The 18,587-nt window shown below is 22.3% G+C and overlaps 3 protein-coding genes across 5 annotated transcripts in view; 1 reads left to right on the top strand and 2 right to left on the bottom strand.

Moving 5' to 3' along the window:
- LOC123265445 (G-protein coupled receptor dmsr-1-like) overlaps window positions 1-4,178 on the top strand; it is a 28,788-nt gene extending 24,610 nt beyond the window's left edge. For 2 of the 3 annotated variants that reach the window (XM_044729225.1, XM_044729226.1), the window contains exon 3: window positions 3,691-4,178. In XM_044729225.1, the coding sequence (XP_044585160.1) occupies window positions 3,691-3,738 (48 nt within the window). In that variant the 3' untranslated portion in view covers window positions 3,739-4,178. The remainder of the gene's footprint in view (window positions 1-3,690) is intronic. The other variant, XR_006509569.1, reaches the window with a different exon arrangement.
- Window positions 4,179-8,805: 4,627 nt separating this feature from the next.
- On the bottom strand, window positions 8,806-12,946 carry LOC123265444 (protein maelstrom homolog). Its single transcript, XM_044729224.1, has 7 exons — window positions 12,571-12,946; window positions 11,814-11,997; window positions 11,326-11,712; window positions 10,688-10,851; window positions 10,398-10,613; window positions 9,490-9,654; window positions 8,806-9,423 (listed from the first exon to the last, which is right to left on the bottom strand). The coding sequence occupies exons 1-7, from the start codon at window positions 12,703-12,705 to the stop codon at window positions 9,292-9,294; spliced, it is 1,383 nt and encodes a 460-aa protein (XP_044585159.1). The 5' UTR covers window positions 12,706-12,946; the 3' UTR covers window positions 8,806-9,291.
- A 2,436-nt stretch (window positions 12,947-15,382) lies between these two features.
- LOC123265442 (putative uncharacterized protein DDB_G0289963) lies at window positions 15,383-18,433 on the bottom strand. Its single transcript, XM_044729221.1, has 5 exons — window positions 18,280-18,433; window positions 18,140-18,205; window positions 17,982-18,056; window positions 16,407-17,011; window positions 15,383-16,364 (listed from the first exon to the last, which is right to left on the bottom strand). The coding sequence occupies exons 1-5, from the start codon at window positions 18,296-18,298 to the stop codon at window positions 15,705-15,707; spliced, it is 1,425 nt and encodes a 474-aa protein (XP_044585156.1). The 5' UTR covers window positions 18,299-18,433; the 3' UTR covers window positions 15,383-15,704.
- Between the last annotated feature and the right edge of the window lie 154 nt (window positions 18,434-18,587).

Here is an 18,587-nt window from a genome sequence, read left to right as displayed (position 1 = left end):
TCAAAAAATTTTCAGACAATTTATTTTAAATAAAGACAAAAAATTATTTAATCGAATAAAATTTATTTAAATTAAAAAAAAAATTCTCAGCTCAAAAATTTTTCTCCTTAACTCAAAAAAAGCTCTTAAAAATTATTTTCTAGGTTCAAAATATTCCTTAATATTTCTACCAATAAAATTTACCCTAATAATTTTTTCTTTTACATTAAAATCACAACTTAATTTTCGTAAATTTTTTTTTTCATCCCATTAATCTATTCCATAAAATTATTACAGAACAATTTTTCACATCCACCCCCTGTAATTCATTATTTAAAACTATCGTAAACAAAAAAACATTAATTTACAAATCAACAGGATTTCCCTACTTGAAAGTCGTAATAAATTTAGTTTATCACAGCCTGTATAACAAATACTTTCCAGATAAAAACAAAATTAATTTTCCGTATAAAAACACTTATCTGCATGTAATATTATTTTTATTATCTTCGACATTGACCATTAGACAACTTGACCACATAAATAGTATTTTTTTATTCATGCCGCCCTATTTTCCATCTATGCATCGCCTTCAAAATAATTATCGATCGAAATGGGACATATACATATGTATGCATACATTTGAATGGTTGTCAGTAAAAAAGTTAATATATGTAACAGTCCGAGCAAGTTTTCTATCGATTCTTCTCTATTGCTTTCTTCGAAGTAAATTCCGGCCAAAAGTAAACTCGCACTGATAAAAAAATTTATTAGTATTAAAAAATATTTTTTAATAGTTATTAAACAAATATTTGTTAATATTTAAACTGATTTTTTTGTATTTAATAAATCTGATATTCATTTATTAAATATTAATAAATCTTTTTAAATACCAACAAATAGTTGTTAAGGAGTAAATAGTGCTCTTTAATAAATGATTTGTTAAATATTAACAAATATTTTTAACTATAAACAAATTCTTCTATCAGTGCGCTTAAAATTAGAACAAGAATTTTTATCTAAAAATATATAAATTTTCACCATCAGCTCACGCCTCTAAATTTTTTATCTTTGATGTTTAAATCTCCCCGTGCATTAACGAGCATTTTATCACCGCGCATTGTTTATTCATTATTTAGACTAACGGGTAAAATGTGAATAAATAAAAGCAAATATATGAGAATCGATGATATCTTTTAGAAAGGATTAATAATTCAAATTGTTTTATTTCTTCTTTTGCGGGCAATTAAATTAAAAAAAGCTAATTTATTAATTAAATAAAAGCCGATTAAAAAGCAAAGAAGAAAAATCAATTTCTTCACGGTCAATTTTTCTTCTTAAAGATCAATTTCATAAAACTGTACAAGCTATTGTTGAAACACGACCCTAGATTTTTCTTATGCTCCGACAATAACCACACTAAATTGAAACAAGAGCCCATAGGAATTAATTATTAATAATAAATCATACATAGGAACCAAGTTATAATATTGTACAGAAGTTATAGACATATTGTAACCATTAATTTCGTTATTGATTTTGTTTAAATATTCTGACTACAAACGGTAAACGTCGTTAAGTTATGATTGATATGGTAGGTATGACTTGTCGACATGCTCTATTAATTGGGCGGAATTAAATTAGGGATTGAAAGTGACGCGAGAAAAATAAAATGTTTTATTATTGATTTTATACGAATATTAATTATTTTGTTACAAGTTCAATTTGTTATTTTTATTTTGATTTTTTTTTCACTCTCTGTTAATACTCTGTTAATATTTCAAAGGCGTAATGAAGAATATATTAATAAAAAATTCATTTTATCTAAAAGAAGAAATCTTGAACCAAAAAAATAATTTTTTATCATTTTTAATTAAGCTTAAAAATTTTGTATTCATAAAAAATTTAATTAAATAAACAATAATTTCTTAGTTTAAACATTTTTTTACTTAATTGAAGATGATTTAATTCTTCAAAATTAATTTCTTGGTTCAAAAAAAATTTTCTTTATTAAAATTAATTTTTTTTATCAATTATTAAATTAAAATAAATAAAAAAATTCATTTTTTTATTAAAATTCATTTTTTTATCAATTATAATTGATAAAAAAAATTAATAATTATCAATTAAAAATAAATGAAAAAATTAATTTTTTTATTAAAATTAATTTTTTATCAATTATTAATTAAAAATAAATTAAAAAATTCATTTTTTTATGAAAAATTAATTATTTTATCCATTATTAAATTAAAATAAATGAAAAAATTCAATTTTTTTATTAAAATTAATTTTTTTATTAAAATTAATTTTTTTATTAAAATTAATTTTTTTATTAAAATAAATTTTTTTATTAAAATTAATTTTTTTATCAATTATAAAATAAATGGAAAAATTTATTTTTTTATCATTTATTAATTAAAAATTAATTTTTTCATTAAAATTAATTTTTTTATCAATTCGGTATTTATTAAAAATAAATGAAAAAATTCACTTTTTTATTCAAATTAATTTTTTTATCAATTATTAATTAAAAATAAATTAAAAAATTGATTTTTTTATTAAATAATTGAGTGAAAAATGAGCTTTAAAAATGTTTTCTTCAATATTATTTTTAAAAAAAAAATTTATTCCTTTGTCTAACAATCTACACCGTGTATTTCCGCTTACTTAATTATCAGTAAATTATTAAGCCATATGATCCTATTAACTAGAATATTTTCAAATATTTGCAAGTGTGAACTCAAGTACAATGCAAGAAAAATTGACTCAATGAAAATCTCTTTCAAATACTTCATTATAATAGTTTATTGCTTAATCCTCTTAGGTGAAAAGTTTCTTTAATTGTTTTATTACAAGTAGGTTTAAGCCTATTAGATAAAATATTGTTTACTTAGTCATAATTTCAAGAAATTTTAAAATTATAATAAAGCAAATAATTTTAAGACTACAATGAAGAAAAGAAAACTTGAGAATTTTTTTTTAATATATTTCTTCTTTTCTGATTTAATTTAAGAACAAAGAATTAATTTTATCTTCAAAAAAAATATTTTTAAAAAATTTCAAATAAAAATTTTCAATTAAATATACAATAATTTTAAAAAGTATAGAATTATCAATTATGTTTCATTAAAAATTGTGTAACAAAAAAATTTTACATTAAATTTATTGCTTTTACATTTAAAAAAAAAATTTCTATGCTAAAAATTTTTTAAAGTAAAATTCAGACAAATTTTTACATTAAAATTAATCTAAAAATTTTTTATGATTATATCTTCAGTTAAAAAAAAAATTTACCATTAAAAATTTTAATTTTTCTTCTCCAAAAATTACAAAAAAAAAATTTCTTCAATTGTAAAAACTTTTTATTTAACGAATAATTATAAATTATAAATGTAAAACTTGATATTTCATCAAGTTTTCTTTTTAATGACACTTATATACACATATTCATTTATTCATTTGCCGACTCAGCGGGAAGAAAAAAAATAGGGCGCTAAGAGAAACTTTTCATTCAATTCTCAGTAAATTATTTCGTTTTTTATTATTTTATTACAATTGTTTCTTCTCTCATTAGTGCCTTAGTAATAGCAAGTGCCAATTGTGCAGTTTTTTTTTACCCGAATTAATAATTCATAAAATAAAAAGTGTGAAATTATTCATAAAAATCCAGCCTGAGAGTTAACAAGTGTTCTCTATTTTTTTTTGTTCCAGAACGTGGAAACGTCGAACACCCAAAGAGGGGCAATGAGGTCGACTTAAAATGTAGTGAATAATTGATCAGCACTTAGATTGGTAGGAGAAATTTTTTTCCCCCGACGGAAATGACTAAAGTGCTCAGAAGAAACTCGTACTGAGAAGAAATCCTTTACTTCTATACCTATCGTTGAGGTATTGAATGATTTTAAGTAAAATACTAAATAAATTATCTTCGTTATTTATCACTGTGTGTATTGTCAATGCTTAGAATAAGAAATAAATCTAATATGATGGTTATGGTATATAGTTATCGATTTATTCATGTATAGTGACTTCGTCAGCGAATGTTGAAAGACACTCATGGGAGTTATTTAGGGAACAAATGGATCGGGCTCCCCTACATGTTCTTGTCACAGAACTTGACGTAAGAAAAAAATATAATATACGTGTAGTCATTTGATGTCTTTATTTTCATTAATTTTGCTTTTTATTTTTTTTTTGTTTTCTTTGTAATTTATTTAAAAAAAATTTTTTTTTCATTTTTACCGTTTAAATTTATTTATTTATTTATTAATAAATAATTTTATTTATTAATGTACAATATTAATATAATGTAATAAAATAAATTAATTTATCAATAAATAAATGAATTAATTAATTTTTTTATTTTCACCATTTAAATATTTTTTTTTTAATTTATTTTATTATTTTCAACATCAAAATTTATTTATTTATTTATTTATTTATTTATTAATAAATAATTTTATTTATTAATATATAATTTTATTTATTAATGTACAATATTAATATAATGTAAAAAAATGAATTAATTTATCAATAAATAAATTAATTAATTAATTTTTTTATTTTCACCATTTAAATATTTTTTTTTAATTTATTTTTTTATTTTCAACATCAAAATTTATTTATTTATTTATTAATAAATAATTTTATTTATTAATATATAATTTTATTTATTAATGTACATTATTAATATAATGTAAAAAAATTAATTAATTTATCAATAAATAAATAAATAAATAAATAAATAAATTTTTTTATTTTCACCATTTAAATTTATTTATTAATATATAATTTTATTTATTAATATATAATATAAATATAATGTAAAAAAAATGAATTAATTTATCAATAAATAAAATAATTAATTAATTTTTTTATTTTCACCATTTAAATATTTTTTTTTTAATTTATTTTTTTATTTTCAACATCAAAATTTATTTATTTATTTATTAATAAATAATTTTATTTATTAATATATAATTTTATTTATTAATGAACAATATTAATATAATGTAAAAAAATGAATTAATTTATCAATGAATAAATAAATTAATTAATTTTTTTATTTTCACCATTTAAATAATTTTTTTATTTTCAACATCAAAATTTATTTATTTATTTATTTATTAATATATAATTTTATTTATTAATGTACAATATTAATATAATGTAAAAAAATGAATTAATTTATCAATAAATAAATAAATTAATTATTTTTTTTATGTTCACCATTTAAATAATTTTTTTTTTATTTTCAACATCAAAATTTATTTATTTATTTATTAATAAATAATTTTATTTATTAATATATAATTTTATTTATTAATGTACATTATTAATATAATGTAAAAAAAATAAATTAATTTATCAATAAATAAATAAATTAATTAATTTTTTTATTTTCACCATTTAAATTTATTTATTTACTAATTAATAAATAAATTTATTTTTTTATTTTTACCGTTTAAATATTCATATTAAAAACACATTAACTTCAAATGATTTCACCACATATTGAGATGTATGTCAGAAATCAAGTTCATTCGGTTGTGAAGATAAATGTGGGGAAAATAATTGTGTTAAAAATAAAAAAAATAAAAAAATAGATTTAAATTCAGAAAATTAAAGAGTAAAATAGTGAAGAAAATTACTGTAAAAAAAAAGATTTCTTCATAATGTACATTTAAAAAATGAGTTTCTGTAAAGAAGAAAATAATTGGAAAAAAATTTATTTTTTATTTATTGAAGCTATATTTATATTTCATTAAAATTTTTTTAAGTTCTTTAAAACTTTTTTTTATTAAATTAGCAGTTAGTGCGGTATTATTTGTACACTTGATATAATATATAAATCTTCTAGGCTCTTAATTAAAAAGAAAAATAAAAAAAAGAGCTGTTATGAAAAATCAATACATATATCTTAAGATTCTTGCGCAAGGGATTATAATAAAAGCCTGATAAATATAAAATACGTGTGAATTTGAAATTACCAGAGTAAACAGATAAAAAAAAGGGAGGAAGAAATTTATTACCATAGTAGTAGAATAAAAAGAAAGTAACTACGCCCGAACATCGCTTTCCGCTACCTTAACATTTTTTTTCCATCATTATTTACTCTATCTAATTATTTATTTTTATTTTTATAAAAAATTTCATGTTTTGCATGTATATTACTTGAAAATTCCAGATTTAGAAAAAAAAAACGAATTTCAAAACGATAATTAATTTATTCTGAACATTTCTTCTTATAAAATTTATAACGAATAGAAAATTAAAGCCAAAAATAATTAATTATTTATTTATTATTAATAATAAATAAATAATTAATTATTTTTATTATTATTGATTATTTTTATGTATTTATTATTAATAATAATAAATAAATAAATTTATAAGTAGAAAATCAAAGCCAAAAATAATTAATTATGTCCGAAATTATTGTTTAAAAAATACGAAACAAAAATTACACCTAAGTCAAATATTTGTGTAATTATTATTCTAATTTCTTATGTAAGTACATGTTACAATTTTTTTCTTCTTTTGTTGTTATTAATTATGAAGAAATTAATTGAAATTGAATGAGTATAAGTAACGAATAATAATTAAAAGTTAAATTTAATTTTTTGTGTACTTACACTCTATCAGTTCAAACTTCTTAAAAAAATTATTAAAACGAATTATTGTTAATAAAATAAAGTCAAATTACAAATGTATACTAAGCTACAGCGTCTTGACATGTTTAATTAAATTAATTAATGAAAGTTAAAACTTAAAAATTATATGTACACGAATTATAGTTGAAAAATTTTATAACGAAACATTTTACTAATGAAGAATATAATATTATTGTTATTATTATTTTGTTATAATAAAATCGTGAAGTATTGTATATATTTGTACTTAAATGTTCTGTATAACTCTAATAACTTCTTAAAATAATGATAATGATTATATAATACTCGTTACAATAATTATATTCACTTTTTCGAATAAATAATAAATTATTACATCACGATGTAGGATTTAATTAATAAAGAAGAATATTAAAAATATGAAAGTTTTTATCTGTTAAAATAATGTAAGAGAATAAATAAGTCGTAATAATCAACTTACATTTTTTAATCTTTTATAAGTATTTTTCTTCATTAAATTTTTTTTTTGTATAAATGTCACCGGAAACTCTTTTATGTTCTGTACGTATGAAATAAAAATAAAATTTATCTCGAAAATTGATAAATTGGAATTTTTTTTTCTACTGAAAGTTTTCTGTGAAATTAAATGTGTAGATTAAATATTCAGTGGAAATATTTCATAACTCAGTGCAGAAAAATACGAGACCAATGGAACAAGGACAGATGAAGATATATTTATTAAGAAGCAACGCATCAACTAGGATGAATTTTTTATACCGAGTTCCATTAACAACAACATCATTATAAATATATTTGATCATATTTGAATCTCTGCAAAGATCAATAGAAAACATAAATAGTCCGAGCAGGATAAAAATCTTTATATATATTTCTTCTGTTCTCACATCAATTTTTCATATATTTTATATATTTCATATTTATAATATATAAAATATATGAAAAGTGCATGTGGGTACTCAAATGAAAGGTCTCGATGAGTATAACATCAGAATGGACTTATATTTACCAAAATGTTAATAGTTAAGGAATTACTGTTTCATTTTGTAAACTAATGATGTTCTTAACGATATAAGCTCATCCTGATGTTACACTCATCGATACCTTTCATTTGAGTACCCACATCAATTTTTCATATATTTTATATATTTATATATATATATGATATTTATGAAATATATAAAATATATGAAAAGTGCATGTGGGTACTCAAATGAAAGGTCTCGATGAGAAGAACATCAGAATCGACTTATATTTACCAAAATGTAAATAATTAAGAAATTATCTTGTATTTTGTGAACTATTGAAATTTATGAATGTATAAGCTCATCCTGATGTTACACTCATCAAGACCTTTCATTTGAGTACTCATATCAATTTTTCATATATTTTACATATTTCATATATATCATATATATAAATATATGAGAAGTGCATGTGGGTACTCAAATGAAAGATCTTGATGAGAGTAACATCGGGATGAGCTTATGTCTTTAAAAACATCAATGATTAAGAAAGTACAGTGCAATTTAACATAATTAAGAAATGACCTCGTATCTCAAGAACTATTGACATTTTTAAAAATATTAGCTCATTCCGATGTTACACTCATCAAGACCTTTCATTTGAGTACCCACATCAATTTTTCATATATCTTACATATTTCATATATATCACATATATATAAATATATAAAATATATGAGAAGTGCATGTGGGTACTCAAATGAAAGATCTTGATGAGAGTAACATCGGGATGAGCTTATGTCTTTAAAAACATCAATGATTAAGAAAGTACAGTGCAATTTAACATAATTAAGAAATGACCTCGTATCTCAAGAACTATTGACATTTTTAAAAATATTAGCTCATTCCGATGTTACACTCATCAAGACCTTTCATTTGAGTACCCACATCAATTTTTCATATATCTTACATATTTCATATATATCACATATATATAAATATATAAAATATATGAAAAGTGCATGTGGGTACTCAAACGAAAGATCTCGATGAGTATAACATCAGAACGAACTTATATTTACCAAAATGTTGATAATTAAGAAATGACTAAAAATAAGCTTACGATTTTTAAATTCAAGACGTGTGTACAGAACGTCTATCGGGACCGCTAGTATTCTTATCAATATCAATAAAAATTACTCAAAATAAAATACATTGACAATGATTGTATTTGAACAAGACAATACATATAAAACTTAGTACACGCACTCAAATTTGACAGTGTAAATATGAATTTATCGAAGTTATTTATCATATTAATTATGAATAGTCTTTATAATTGAAAACATGAGTAATTGAGGCTTTGTAAGAAAAAGTATAGTTAATTAAATAAAAATTTCAATTAAAGTATTTATACTAACTGTTATGTAATGCTTATAAACAATACATGTAGAAATATCTCTTGCAAAAATTAAGTGTAAAAAAAACTATGCGCGAAAAAATGCGAGAAATTCATACACTCATGTTTTCAATTATCAATTATAAAAAAGAATAATGTATTATTATTATCATAATAATCATAGTAATAAATTAGTTAAGTATTGAATATAAAAGTAAAAAAATTCATAATGAACTATAAAATATAGTTCGTTTTAGAAAAATAGTCCTTTAACTTGAATGCGTAATTTTGACTCAGTCTAATTTTTTTTTGAACGTGACTTGAATTTAGAGGAGCCAATCGCGGGAAAATCGTCATCATTAGGTTCCAGATTAGCTTCAACTCCCACAAGTACTTCGGACAGTGAAATAGGTATCCGACTTGAACTTCCCTAAAAAATAAATTCCAAATGATAAATGATTTAATAAAATACACAGTAATGTATAATAAATCTTACCACTGCTATATAATTAGACACTGATGAACTAGCTGAAGGAACAAAAATTGAAGTATTTGTCTCAGTCTGGCCATAAGTAATTGTCAAAGATCCACCTGCTCTTTTACGCTGTTCATTTTCTTCTCTGGTACGTGCACCGGCCTTTAAACGATAGGCCTCACTAACCTATTTACAATTATTGTCAATAAATGATTAGAAATAAATATGAATTCGAAAATGCTCTATCTCTAGATACATAATTAAGAAATGACCTATATATAACTAAAATTTTGCTTTATTAAATAATGAATTTCATTAAATTGCACTGTACTTTCTTAAATATTGATGTGTTTAAAGATATAAGCTCACCCCGACATTACTCCCATCGAGACCTTTCATTTGAGTACCCACATCAATTTTTCTTATATTTCATATATTTATATTTATTATATATATATATGTATATATGAAAAATATATCAAAATGCATGTGGGTACTCAAATGAAAGCTTTTGATGAGTGTAACATCGGGATGGGCTTATATCTTTAAAAATTTCAATATTTAAAAAAGTACAGTGCAATTTAACATAATTAAGAAACGACCATGTATCTTGTGAACTATTGAAATTTTTAAAGATATAAGCTCATCCTGATGTTACACTCATCAAGACCTTTCATTTGAGTACCCACATGAATTTTGATATATTTTTCATATATTTATATATATAATATATATAAATATATGAAAAATTGATGTGGGTACTCAAATGAAAGGTCTTGATGAGTGTAACATCGGGATGAGCTTATATCTTAAAAAACGTCAATATTAAAGAAAGCACATTGCAATTAAACAAAAGTAATTATTTAACAAAGCAAGGTTGACTGCACGGTTGCTAGTACTAATATTAACGTAAAATAAAATCATTTTACCCCAGTTTCAGAACGAATGGTCTTGTACTTGTACTCTTTGACACTAAGTGAGTTCATCCTTGCTTCCAATGAGTTAATATCTTTATCAGGGCAGTGTATTCCGTCAATCATTTCAATTTCTAATAGCGGACACAATGCATCACACAGTGTGTACACCCATTGAATTGCAATAGATTGACTGCACAAGTTTCCAATATCAAAAAGCTCGTTGTGATACTGATAAATTTAAAAAATAAATAAAACATTAAATTAGAATTAAAAAAATGAAACATTTCAATCTATATACTCACTTGACATCCGATATTTTGTACGTAATCGAAAGCTCCCTTATTTAATTCAGCCTCGGCTAACAAAGTACGATTCCCGAACTCCGGAAACTCATCATTTAATGCCATCATCAGAGTACCAAACAAGTATTCCAATGAATACAGGTCGAATGTATCAATAGGAACACCTATTATACGAAATAAAATTTTAATTAATACTTTTAATTATTTGTTTCAAGCAATATTTAAATAAAATATAAAATAAAAAATAAAATAAAAAAAAATAAAATAAAATCAAAAATAAAATAAAAAAAAATAAAATAAAATAAAAATATAAAAATAAAATATAAAATCAAAAATAAAAATATAAAAATTAAATAAGGTAAAAGACCCAGTTATTGACACTGGCTTAGTTATTGACACTTGCAATTTTATTTTATTAAAAAAAAAAAAATAAATCAACTCTAATAAATCAATAAATATAATTTTTGAATTATGAATTTTAAGATAATTGATTTTTTTGGAATATTTAATTTTTTTAATTAGGCTAAAATTGCAAGTGTCAAACAACTAGGCCAGTCTCAATAACTGGGTCTTTTACCTTATAAAAAATAAAAAATAAAATAAAATCAAGAAATAAATATTTAAATAAAAATTATCACCTGCTGCGTCAGTCATCCGTTGGAAGAAACAAGGAACAACAGTCTTCATTTTGTTTGTCGTATACAAAGGTGGGAGTTTCTTCATTGATTTATCTCCAAGTGACATGAAGTCAACAAATTTTTGGTATAAATCTTTGTAATTAGTCTCGGGACCAGTTCGGTAAATGTCAATTTTGTGGGCCTCATCAGAATGTTCCATAGCTTCTCTTGTATAACCTATTTCAATGTTGGGTGCAATAATTTCGTGCAAACATCTCTTCACACCTTCAGTCAAAGAAAATTCAACGACTGCAAATTCAGCCGGTATGTAATCAATAACATTTTCCATATCTATCTTGGTGTAATACCAGTGAACATGAATAAAATAGAATGATATAATTTTAATTCCTGAAAATATGAATAAAAATAAAATAATGTCTATTTAATTTAATAAAATTAATAAAAAAATATTGTTCATTAAAATTATAAGCAATAAAAAATATGCATACGGTTGGTATAAATGTCCTGTCTAATTGTAGTGTCAATGTACTCTCTCATATTTGTTTCATATTTTACATTTTCTGCCTCTCGTTTTTCTAATGTCTTCACTGATTCACCAAGACCGGTTTTTTTTTCTTGGGTGTTTTTTTTTGCTTTACTGTTGTACATTTTTTTTTGGTCAGCTGACAAATCCTGAACAAATGACACAAAAGATTTTATTTTCTTATAAATAAATTTGACAAGCATAATAATTAAAAATACTTTTTTAATTACAATCATAATTTTTTATCAAAATTAAGTTAGCCGGTATCAAAAAATTTTAAGAATTTTTTTTTAGTAAAAAAATTATCAAAAAAAAAACTAAAAGTGCAATTTTAAATGATAACAAATTTAGCAGATATTTAATAATTTTTAGAATTTTTCTTAACAAATAAATTATGGCAAAAAAAAATATTTAAAAAATTAAAAATAGAATTTTTAAAAAATAATTTTTTGGAACAAATTTTTTTGTTAAAAAAAATTAAAAAATTCTCTAGTGATAGCTAATTTTAATGCTATCAATTTTAAATAAATATTTTTGAGTTCTAATTTAATAAATTTAAAAAAAATCAAAAATGTCGGCTAACTTTAGTATTACAAGTTTTTTACAAATAAAAAATTTTTTTATAATTTTTTAAATAAAAAAAAATATAAAAAACTTAATTTTCATAAAAATCAATTAAAATTAATCAATTTCTTTATAAAAGAAATTCTTTTGTTACTTACTTGCCATTCCTTACTACACTTGGCATTAGCTTGAATTTCAGTTAAGCTAGCAAATTTACTTCCATTTTTTTCTTCTCTTTTTTTAAAATCTAGCATAAAATAGTAAAATCCGTTTCTTTGGTTTTTTTTTGACATTTTTATTGTCAAAAACAATCAACTTTTACCCAAGAAATTATCAATTGAAAAAACACCGGCGCTAACAATGTAACTCCGTAGAAAAGCTAAAACAGTTCAAGTCAATCTGCCGTCTAAGGACTGAGTGACTAACGACAGTCGAGCGCGTCTGAGCCTGAGCTAGCTGAGTTTTCGGTTTGTTTCTTTCAGCCAATCACATTCTTGTAACACTCTTCTTAGTGCATCAATCCTATTGGTTAATAATTTTCTTCGGAATTCTTACATGAAGACAGAACACACAAGGACAAAAGTTGTGTAGAAAATGTGTACCTCTTTCTTATCACTTGCATCTATATGTAATCTTATACACAAATAATACAAATAAAATTAAAACGGAATATGCGAATGTAAACAAACGATCAAATAGTTCAAAGAAATACATTGTTTGACATATTTATAAAAATTGAAATTAAATTTAAGTAATTATAAGATTTTTTTTTTTGAGAAATTTATTTATTTATTTATTTATTTATTTATTAATAATATATGCCAAGGCACAGGCCAAATGGTAAGGTATTTATTTAATACAATATAATTTGTGATGACTGTATTATAAAATATAAATAGTATAAAATATAAATAGTATAATATAATAACAATAATGCAAAGATTAAATGTAAATTTTTCAAGTTATAACATCATAGAATGGTATAGATTTAAGATTTAAAATTAATTTAAGATTTAAGTAATACAATTTTAAACATAATTATTAATTTTACAATTTTTAGAAGTCAGTAGAGATTAGATAATCATACATTTTCTTTTTAAATATTTTCAAGGTAGTCGCAGCTACTATATCAGCTGGTAACTTTTGCCATAGACGTATTGCCGAAATTAATAAATAATAGTTAAAAAAAACTAAAAACACGCTTTTTATAGAAAACCAAACTAAAAAATAGAAAATAAATTTAAATTAAGAATAGTGTTAAAAATTTCAATAAATATAAATTAATAATAGTGTAAATAAAAAAAATGTATTTTATTTTAAAAAAAGCGTGAGGTGCATGGTGTCAATAGTTATAAATATTTTATTGACAGATATGAGTAGAGTGATTATCATTTTGATAATATCTTAAAAAGCACCCCACGCTTTTTTTTTAAATAAAATACATTTTTTTTATTTACACTATTATTAATTTATATTTATTGAAATTTTTAACACTATTCTTAATTTAAATTTATTTTCTATTTTTTAGTTTGGTTTTCTATAAAAAGCGTGTTTTTAGTTTTTAAACTATTATTTATTTTACTTTTTAGTTTGGTTTATTTATAAAAGCGTGATTTTTAGTTTTTAAACTATTATTTGTTGATTATCAAAAATATTCAGGCGCGCAAATTACCCACGGAGAGTTACATACTGACATACTGACATACTGACATACAAGTGAAGCTAATAAAAAATAATTATTTATAAATATTATAAATACGGGGAATCAGAGTTCGATTTCGGAGAGCGAGCCTGAGAAACGGCTACCAGAACCAAGGAAGGCCGCAGGCGCGCAGATTACCCACGGAGAGTTACTGATATACAAGTGAAGCTAATATAAAGCGTGTAAAAATGAATGCTCAAGATGTAAAGTAGAAAAACTAGGAATCCAAGTAATTTACATTGTTGTTTTTACTCGCTAATCTTTCTGAGCGCCTAGCATCGTCTTCTATATATAATTCCCTTAAATTAAGTAAATAGGTTTTCCAGTATCTAGCAACTTATAGAAATATGTAGCCAGAAAATATATTCTCCTGGATTTAACTGATAACCATTTCAATTTGGATCAATAAGGGGTTATATGTTCATCTCGGTTGATATTAAAAATAAACCTTATTGCACAGTTTACTGCACGCTGCAGTTTTAAATCATTATCAGCATTTGAATCGATTAGTACAACCGAGCAATAATAATCTATCAAAGGAAGAATAGTAGCCGAAACCAATAATTTTCTGATATCTGAATTGAAAATATTTTTTCTCACTTTTAAGCAATATAATGCAGAATTTATCTTTTTTATAGTAGGAGAAATATGAGTTTTCCAAGATAGATCATTATTTATGTATAAACCTAGGCATTTAGTTGAATTAAGTTTAAATTAATAATTTGAAATTAATTTAAGTTTAAATTAATTAAGAAATTATAAAAAAACTAAAGAAGAATTTGATGACATTACAGTTAGCAGTCTTGGCCAGTTTTTAATTTTTTTTTAACAAACAAATTTTTTTTGAAAAATTACTTTTAAAAAAATTACATTTTTAATTTCTTAAAATTTCTACATGTCAATTTTTTTTTGCCATAATTTATTTGTTAAAAAAATTCTTACAATTATTAAATATCTACTAAATTAATTTTCATAAAAATAGTTTATCACAAAAAAACAGCTGATTAAAAAAATGTTTTAAAATAATAAATTAAGTAAAGAGAAATGTATCTATTATCGACTAAGTACGTCACATTACAGTAATAAATATGACAGACATTAGAAATTTTTTTATAATTTTATAAAAATGAAATTATTATAAAAAAAAAATTTTTTTTAAATTCCACTTGTAAAAATTAAAAAAAAAATTATTAGTGAAAATTTTTTAAAACACGTGACTGATTTAAATCGACAATAAATTATGAAAATAAAATAATCATAGCCAAAAATTTCAAAAGTAAAATAATTGTTTTATTAATTTTTTAAAAAAAGAAAAATTCACAAGTGCTTACTATACCAAATAACTTAGTCTAACATTTAGATATTAATATCAATATTTTTATAAATTAATTTATCTTTTTTAAGCCAATAAACAAAATATATTTTATACAGTTTTTTTTATAAATGTTTTCAAGTCTAAAATATTAAATTAAACATGCAATGAAAATAATAGAAGCCTATTAGTCATTTGTATATTTTTCCCGATAATATAATAATTTAAATACTAATTTTTTTTTTTTATTTTTCCTACAAATAAATAGTTAAAAAAAATCAATAATTTTCTTCAGCCTCCTCAGAGTCATTGTATAAATCCTCTAGCTCATTAAGAATTTTAGTTGAAATAGTTCGTCGTAAACTTTTATTCCTTGCAGGAGTATCATCTCCATAATTGATAGCCCGTCTAAATCCACTAGCATCTGGAGTTTCCAAAAATGTCATGGAAGCTTTCATAGCCATGTACTCCCGAAGTGGCCTAGCACTTTTTGATTTAATTATTCGGTTATCATTTTTTGGTGTAATGGGCGCTGAAAATGACTTGGTAGTCGAGTGAACAATATTAAGTTCATTTTCCAGCGAAACAAAGCTATCATTTTTTCGGGGAGTTAACTTGGAGGCTATTCGAGCCGACCGTCGACGTTCTTCCATGCTTGTAGAAGATCTTCTTTGTTTTTTTTTACTACGATCGCTTTTACTTTTATTAAAAATTAAATTATTACTAATATTATCATTATCATTATTATTATTACTATTATTGCTATTTTCCTTGTCATCAGGTGAAGCAGAAATTAATTGACTTAACGGAGATGAAGAAACACAACAATTATTTAATGGTTCGCTGACCTGACTTTGAAATTCATTATTTTTAACAGTCAAAGCTGTAAAAATTTTTTGTACCAAGTCAATTAATAAAGACTGTTGTTCTTTAACTATTTTACAATCTTCTTTAACTATTTTTACATCTTCTTTGACTATTTTTAAATCTTCTTTAAATGTCTGTAAGTCATTTTCTATTTTTTCAAGTCTAGAATTCTGAAAAAGATCCAAATTAGCTCCGTCAGTTGTCAAAGGTTCCAAATTATCAGGTGGAATATTTTCCTTGTCAACAATTGAAGCTTCAAGGTCAATAGTTCTATTTGCAATGTTATTAAATGTGCCATATTCAACGTGAACTGCCTCACAATTGTCAATTTGCTGGTTATTTATGACAGAAGAACATTTTTTGGAAACAGATTTAATAACAGTGGGTCGTTGATAAGGCTGTGGTGATATTTTCATTACTTCTGATAGACGCTCTTCTACTACAGTAGGAGGACAGTTATCAAGAACTTTTTGTTTGTTTTTTTTAACAATGAAATTCGGTTGCGGTAACATACTTTGTCGAGCCTTAGTTTTAGGTGCTAGACTTCTATTTCTTTTAAATGATGGAGTGTTGGGTTTGGAAACTGATACTGAGCTTTTGGTTTCGACTGATGATTGGGAGGATGTACTTTTCGAAGGAGAAGGTGATTTTCCGTAAAGAGCACGGCGGACTGTATGCTTTGGAACTGCGAATAATTTTGTTCTTCTTGATTGACGATCTGAAAGTAATTATTGATTTAATTTAAAACAATAATATTGAAGTTAAACTATTTTTTAATAAATAAATTTGTTAAAAATTATTTTAAAAAAATTATATTTCTTAATTTTTTTCAAAAAAAGTCACTTGACAATTAAAAATTTTTTTTTAACAAATAAATTTGTTCAGAAAAATTAGTTTTAAAAAATTGCATTTTTTTATTTTTTTTAATTTCTACATGTCAATTTTTTTTCTAATTATTTTTTACCATAATTTTAAATAATAAATTTTACCATAATTTACTTGTTAACAATATCTTAAAATTATCAAATGTCAGCTAAATTAATTTTCATATTTTTTTTGTTATAAATTAATGAAAATTAAGTTAGTCGACATCTAAAAATTTTTAGAATTTTTATATTGAAAAAATTAGTACCAAAAAATAAAAAAAAAATTTAATTTGTAAAAAACTTGAAAAACTGTAAGTGCATTTTTTAAAAAATACTCTAGTTCTAATTTGATAAATTAAAAAAAAATCAAAAATGTCGGCTAATTTTAGTATTATCATAAATTATTTAAAAACAAATTCTTAAAATTATCAAATATCAGCTAAATTAATTTTCATATTTTTTTTGTCAAAAATTTATGATACTAAAGTTAGCCGACGTTTTTATTTTGGTTTTTTTTTTTTTTTTTAATAATTAAATTAGAATAAAAAAATATTTAAAAAAAATTGCACTTACAGTTTTTGAAGTTAACAAATGACAATTTTTTTTTCTTCTTTTTTGTAGTTATTTTTTTCAATAAAAAAAAATTTTTTAATCCTTAAATGTCGACTAACTTAATTTTCATCAAAAATTAGATAAAAAAATTCTTGAAATTATTAAATATCTTCTAAATTAATTTTCATTTTAAATCAAGTACTTTTAACCATAAATTTTATAATTCTAAATAAGTATTCATGCAAAATTATCCATTTATATTCTACGTACCAACACTTGCTGATCTTGCTTTGGAAGCTGACAATAATAAGTCTTTTATCCGCACTGGCTCCATCCTCGGTTTATCTACGAACATAAAAGTTTTTTTAGTAAATAACTAAGTAAAAAATGTAAATTATTTATTAGTGAAAATTAAATTAATAACTTACGTTGTTTTTTGTCAGAACTTTTATTAGATGCGTTGATATATTCTGAAAGCCGAATCGGCTGATGAACTAAAAACATAAAATATAAAAATAACCTTATTTGAATAATAAATTTTTTTTATTTAATTTAGATTAAACTTTACCTGGTTTAGCATTCGCCATTATAAATTTTTTTGTTATCAATAAATTTATAATAAAAATTAAATGATTAATAATTAAAATTAATAAAGTTTTCACTGTTTATTATTCGTTGTTGATATTTTCAGTTACACGATGCCATATACTGTAGCCAAAAATTTGAAATAAAACGGATGAAAAAATATCGACTTTACACTGGTCGATTTATACAGTGCTGACCTCTGGCGGTGACTATTATAATTTCCCGCGGTACTTTTGAAAATTATAAATTTTGTTTACAATTTCAACATAACCAACATTATTTGTGATACTG

Source organism: Cotesia glomerata, linkage group LG5, assembly GCF_020080835.1.
Source record: "Cotesia glomerata isolate CgM1 linkage group LG5, MPM_Cglom_v2.3, whole genome shotgun sequence".
In the NCBI taxonomy this organism is placed as follows: Eukaryota; Metazoa; Arthropoda; class Insecta; order Hymenoptera; family Braconidae; genus Cotesia; species Cotesia glomerata.
Note: the sequence above shows the minus strand (reverse complement) of the source record. Positions and strands in the feature narration are given on the sequence as shown.

Coding starts and splice junctions, on each gene's coding strand:
- LOC123265444 (XM_044729224.1), bottom strand. CDS start 12,705: ATGTCAAAAAAAAACCAAAGAAACGGATTTTACTATTTTATGCTAGAT. Junction 10,852..11,325: donor ACGGATGACTGACGCAGCAG/GTGATAATTTTT, acceptor TTCGTATAATAG/GTGTTCCTATTGATACATTC. Junction 9,424..9,489: donor TGTCTAATTATATAGCAGTG/GTAAGATTTATT, acceptor TTTATTTTTTAG/GGAAGTTCAAGTCGGATACC.
- LOC123265442 (XM_044729221.1), bottom strand. Junction 17,012..17,981: donor AGCAAGATCAGCAAGTGTTG/GTACGTAGAATA, acceptor AATTACTTTCAG/ATCGTCAATCAAGAAGAACA. Junction 16,365..16,406: donor CATTTAAAGAAGATTTAAAA/ATAGTCAAAGAA, acceptor GAAGATTGTAAA/ATAGTTAAAGAACAACAGTC.